The following is a 6,000-nucleotide window of genomic DNA, read 5'->3' as shown; positions in this document are numbered from 1 at the left end:
CATCTGAACACAACTTCAGAGATGGAGGCTCACCACTATATAGCATCCTCCATAGTATTCGGAACTGGTGCTGTGTGACTTCCATCTGTTCCCAGTAATGAAACAAAATCTGCAGGGGCATCTTATCCAGTTGTGTGGTGATTATGTGGAAAAGTGAATGTCGATAATTAAAGAGCACATTCTGAGGATTATCTCTGTTTTTAGTTTATTTTAAATATTCCTATCAAAAAGCAAGTTATGAAGGTGGAGCCATTACTGTTTCACAACCCTTGTACATTATTGTACTTTTTCCTTTCTGTTTATGTTTTTCATAATTTATGTATTTTATACTCCTTGACTTTGGAGTACTGAAATGAATGATGTTCTGTTTAGTAAGAACATGTTCGCCATGCTATATTATTTGAAAAATCATTTGGTGACCAAATCGTTACTTATATTATCATCTTAAAATTTACTGTCTAATGATAAGGGAAAAAAAATCTTCATACTTCGAAAATATATTGTACACAAGATATAAATATATGAATCAGCAAGAAGATTAATCTTAATCTATGTCATAGTGAGGAAGTTTCGAATAGGTTTTTTGAGAAAATCTACTCTTTGGCTTTTTGCGGTATACCCACAGCATGTTCTTATTATGTTGCAAGCAGTTGTGGACGGATGGTGTTGGATGCCTTGATGAAGATTAAGAATGAATGTGATGGTTCCCTCACATTTCGTAGATCATGCCGTGAGGGGATATGTGGGTCATGTGGAATGAATATCAATGGGAGCAACAAGTTAGCATGCCTCAGGTAGGTTGCTGAATGTATTTACTGTTTCTCAAGTATTACTAGCTAATTAGTAGTTAAGTACCAGACCGTCAATGGACACATGACTAATAAATTAAACACTATGCTTAGATTTTGCACTCATATTCTTCTGCTATGAATTTTTCTAGCACTGTGGCTCAGTTACACTTTAACTGTTGTTGTTGTTATTGACATTTGCACAAATATGTATTGTATCCATCCTGGATTATTATATTGTAGTTAATAACATTTGTCATGTTGAAGTTTATATTATTATTGTTATTATTATTATGTAAACACTGACAACACCAATTGCATGTAAATATGCTCAACAATGGAATAAAATATTTGTATTCTTAGTGAACACAATGAATGAATGGGCAAATAAGTGAATGAAAGGTGAAATGACCGACATAATTTAATACTAGATGTTTGTGAGAACCAAGTGCATGTTTGAAGAGTCAGTTTCTAGCTACAGAGTGCAGAAGCATTACTGTTTGAAGGAAGATCCCAACTGACTCTATGTTCAATGCAATGACATAAATACCCATGCCTCTGGTGTTAATGTCCTCTACATATCAGCATTCAGCATTAACCTCCACAACAATATTCCACTTGTGAAAAACATATCTATGGCTGCGAATTTCTTTTCACATGCCCTCACAGTATGTGGGTCCCTCTCATCTTGGGGTCTGAATGATCTACCCTTCCTTTAACTTTCAGCTACTTATCCCCATCTCCTATCTAAGGAATGGGAGAGGAGCTATCAGTTCCAAAAGCTAGGAAGTGTATGTGCTTATATATGTGTGTATCAGCAGTAATATAGAGTGGTTTAAACTGGTTGGTATCTGATGTTTAAGCTTCAAAGTTGTGATGTTGTCACATCAAGTACATTTATTTATTTATTTATTTACATTCTCTTTGCTTGGAGCCATCATAATGATGGCTTTTGCACTCGTCAGACTTAATACTATGGTTATATTTATACTTATAAAGTACACTATATTCTGTAGCTGTTGCTTCTTATGTCTATTTTTTACATTTATCACATTACAACTGATATGCTAATGCCTCGTGTTACAATCACTATCTTAAAATTCATTGAAAGAATATAAACATTTTTCTATTAGAAAAGATTTTAATTTTGTTTTAAAAACATTTCCCATGATCGTTCTTAGAGAGTTTGGTAGCTTGTTATACCAAATCAGACCACTGATATATGCACTTCTATCAGTCATTTTTATCGTTGTTCTGTTACGGAAATAGTTATACTTTGTTCTAGTGTTGTGATCATGTACATCACTGCTCTTGATTGCTTCTGTTGGTCGACTTATGAAAAATACAACTATTGTGAAGATGTACAGAGAATATATTGTCAGATATTCGTGCTGCACAAACACTTCACAACATGAATCTCTATGTGCCATCCCATGCATAAGTCTTAATGCTCTTTTCTGTAGTAGTAGGATTCTTTTTAAATGTACATCAGCTGCACAGCCCCATAGTTCAATTCCATAATTGAGAAGGGGGTAAAGTGTTCCATAATATACTAATTTCAGAGCTTGGCTAGGAACTATCTTTGCGAGCTGGCTGAGGAGATATATGGCACTACTGACTTTTCCGCATATGAAATTAATGTGGTATGTCCACCGCAAATTTTCATCAACATATACACCCAGGAATTTACAGTTACCATTTTCTGTTGCAGAGATATTACACGCACTATTCATATTGTTGTGATGAGAAATGCCTGTTTTAAATGTCAGTAGTTGAGATTTGGTGACATTCACCTTGAGTCTCTGATCATTTTAGTATTTTGTTACTTCTGTTACACCACTAGTAGCAAGCGATTCTAGCTCATTAGATTTGCTCCCATAGAATAAGATTGACGTGTCATCTGCATAGCTTACAATATGGGAGTTAATGGGTTGTGCAATGTCATTAATATACACTCCTGGAAATTGAAATAAGAACACCGTGAATTCATTGTCCCAGGAAGGGGAAACTTTATTGACACATTCCTGGGGTCAGATACATCACATGATCACACTGACAGAACCACAGGCACATAGACACAGGCAACAGAGCATGCACAATGTCGGCACTAGTACAGTGTATATCCACCTTTCGCAGCAATGCAGGCTGCTATTCTCCCATGGAGACGATCGTAGAGATGCTGGATGTAGTCCTGTGGAACGGCTTGCCATGCCATTTCCACCTGGCGCCTCAGTTGGACCAGCGTTTGTGCTGGACGTGCAGACCACGTGAGACGACGCTTCATCCAGTCCCAAACATGCTCAATGGGGGACAGATCCGGAGATCTTGCTGGCCAGGGTAGTTGACTTACACCTTCTAGAGCACGTTGGGTGGCACGAGATACATGCGGACGTGCATTCTCCTGTTGGAACAGCAAGTTCCCTTGCCGGTCTAGGAATGGTAGAACGATGGGTTCGATGACGGTTTGGATGTACCGTGCACTATTCAGTGTCCCCTCGACGATCACCAGTGGTGTACGGCCAGTGTAGGAGATCGCTCCCCACACCATGATGCCGGGTGTTGGCCCTGTGTGCCTCGGTCGTATGCAGTCCTGATTGTGGCGCTCACCTGCACGGCGCCAAACACGCATACGTCCATCATTGGTACCAAGGCAGAAGCAACTCTCATCGCTGAAGACGACACGTCTCCATTCGTCCCTCCATTCACGCCTGTCGCGACACCACTGGAGGCGGGCTGCACGATGTTGGGGCGTGAGCGGAAGACGGCCTAACGGTGTGCGGGACCGTAGCCCAGCTTCATGGAGACGGTTGCGAATGGTCCTCGCCGATACCCCAGGAGCAACAGTGTCCCTAATTTGCTGGGAAGTGGCGGTGCGGTCCCCTACAGCACTGTGTAGGATCCTACGGTCTTGGCGTGCATCCGTGCGTCGCTGCGGTCCGGTCCCAGGTCGACGGGCACGTGCACCTTCCGCCGACCACTGGCGACAACATCGATGTACTGTGGAGACCTCACGCCCCACGTGTTGAGCAATTCGGCGGTACGTCCACCCGGCCTCCCGCATGCCCACTATACGCCCTCGCTCAAAGTCCGTCAACTGCACATACGGTTCACGTCCACGCTGTCGCGGCATGCTACCAGTGTTAAAGACTGCGATGGAGCTCCGTATGCCACGGCAAACTGGCTGACACTGACGGTGGCGGTGCACAAATGCTGCGCAGCTAGCGCCATGCAACGGCCAACACCGCGGTTCCTGGTGTGTCCGCTGTGCCGTGCGTGTGATCATTGCTTGTACAGCCCTCTCGCAGTGTCCGGAGCAAGTATGGTGGGTCTGACACACCGGTGTCAATGTGTTCTTTTTTCCATTTCCAGGAGTGTATATAAGGAAGACAAAGGGTCCAAGGATTGAGCCCTGTGGTACACCTCGTAATACAGGTTCACTGGTGGACTGGGAGTTCATGATTTTATTATCTGGTTTGTATGACAATTTAGTGCTTTGCTTACGATTCAACAGGTACGTGGTTAAAAGATTCATGGCTTGATCCCCAATACTATAAGATTTTAGCTTTTTAAGAAGTACCCTATGGTTTACCGTATCAAATGCTCTTGTCAGGTCCAAAAATATACCTGCAGTCTGCATCTTCTGGTCCAACAGACAGTAAACTTCATGGATGAACTGTGTAACTGCTGTGGTTGTACTTAGCTCTTTTCTGAAGCCATGCTGCGAATCTACAAGCAGTTTATATTTTGTGAAAATGGCACTTGGCTGAGAAAGGGTAATGCTTTCGAATATCTTGCTAAAAGTGGGAATTAATGATATTGGTCTATCGTTGGAGACTTCTTCCTTACTTCCCTTTTTATACACTGGTTTCACTACACTCATTTTTAGAACCGTTGGACACGTTTTCTCTAATGCCGCAATTAATCAGGTGACTAAGAGCTTTAGAAATTTCTTTTAAGCATGCTTTAGTAATAGCACTGGATATGCCATCCCATCCAGATGAAAATTTTTTCTTTAGGATGTATATTGCCCTGCGAACCTCCTGCTCATTCACTTCCACAAATTCAAATTCGGTACACTGGGTGAGATGGCATCGGAACTCTAGCTGTGAATCTGTAATATGCGTTGATTGTTCACCAGAAATGTAGTAATTATTAAAAATATTACATATAGTATCTCGGTTTTTTATAATGTTACCATCATGTCTTATGCTGAGTGGTTCCATGTTCATCATGTTGGGACCTTTTCGATATTTGTCAATCAGCTTCCAAGATGTTTTGCTTATGTTGTCAGACCGTTCTATTGTTTTACTGTTAATCTGCTTCCTTAGATTGACAATTTCAGTTTTAAAAGTTTGCTTGGCCCTATTGTATTTTTCCTTGAAAACCTGCATAGTAGTAACTTTATAAAGCTGGTTTAGATCATGTACTTGCTGCCTGAGCCTAATCAGATTTGTTGGGAGTTTTAGTCTAGGAATACTTCCATTTTGACAGTGTTTAACTACCTTCTGGATTTCTCTGGCTGAGCAACTATATTCATAATGATGCACTAGGGTTGAGTAGAATTCATTCCATTTCTCATCTGACCCTTTTACCTGGTACATAGAACCCCATTTCTCATTTGCTAGCTTGTCTTTAAGAGCATTAATATTTGAGGTATGCAGCATTCGTTTCTGTAGCAAAATTTTTGTTATTTTAGGCACAACTGAATTTTTGTATTCTATCACCTGACAGAAGTGGCCAGAATCAAGAAAATCTAAGTTACTGTAATTTACCTTGTCTATAACATCTTTGTCAATTATAGCATAATCTATTCTAGTGGAACATGTGTCCGTCACTCTGGTGTCAGGGTTCACTATATTTACAAGGTTGTATGAGGTGAGTACATCACTGAGTTTCAAGTTTACTATACTATTTGAGTTTGCATCTATATTAAAGTCACCTAATATAGTAAGGTCATTAGAACCAGCCTGACCAGCAACACTACTAAGTTTATCCATAAACAGCATTACATCAGCATTTGGTGGCCTATACACTCCAATCACTTTATGCTTCGGTAACTTAAGATCGTTACTGTGGAGTACAATGCCTGTCATTTCAATTGATCCTTCTTTGGTGTGGTGTTCAAGAAAGGAAATTTTTTTAGCTTCTACATCCTTATTAACATACATTGCCACACCACCACCTTTACGGTTTTGCCTACAATAACTACTTG

At 40.6% G+C, this 6,000-nt stretch overlaps 1 protein-coding gene across 1 annotated transcript in view; it reads left to right on the top strand.

Annotated features, from left to right (window-relative positions):
• The first annotated feature begins 650 nt into the window (after positions 1–650).
• The window catches only part of LOC126092837 (succinate dehydrogenase [ubiquinone] iron-sulfur subunit, mitochondrial-like), a 116,946-nt gene continuing 111,596 nt past the window's right edge, over positions 651–6,000 (top strand). Inside the window, exon 1 of the mRNA XM_049908567.1 lies at positions 651–794. Within this exon, the coding sequence (XP_049764524.1) occupies positions 661–794 (134 nt within the window). The 5' untranslated portion in view covers positions 651–660. The remainder of the gene's footprint in view (positions 795–6,000) is intronic.

The sequence above is a fragment of the Schistocerca cancellata genome, chromosome 7, assembly GCF_023864275.1.
Source record: "Schistocerca cancellata isolate TAMUIC-IGC-003103 chromosome 7, iqSchCanc2.1, whole genome shotgun sequence".
NCBI classification, from domain to species: Eukaryota; Metazoa; Arthropoda; class Insecta; order Orthoptera; family Acrididae; genus Schistocerca; species Schistocerca cancellata.
The sequence above is the reverse complement of the archived record's forward strand: the minus strand, read 5'-3'. Positions and strand labels throughout refer to the sequence as shown.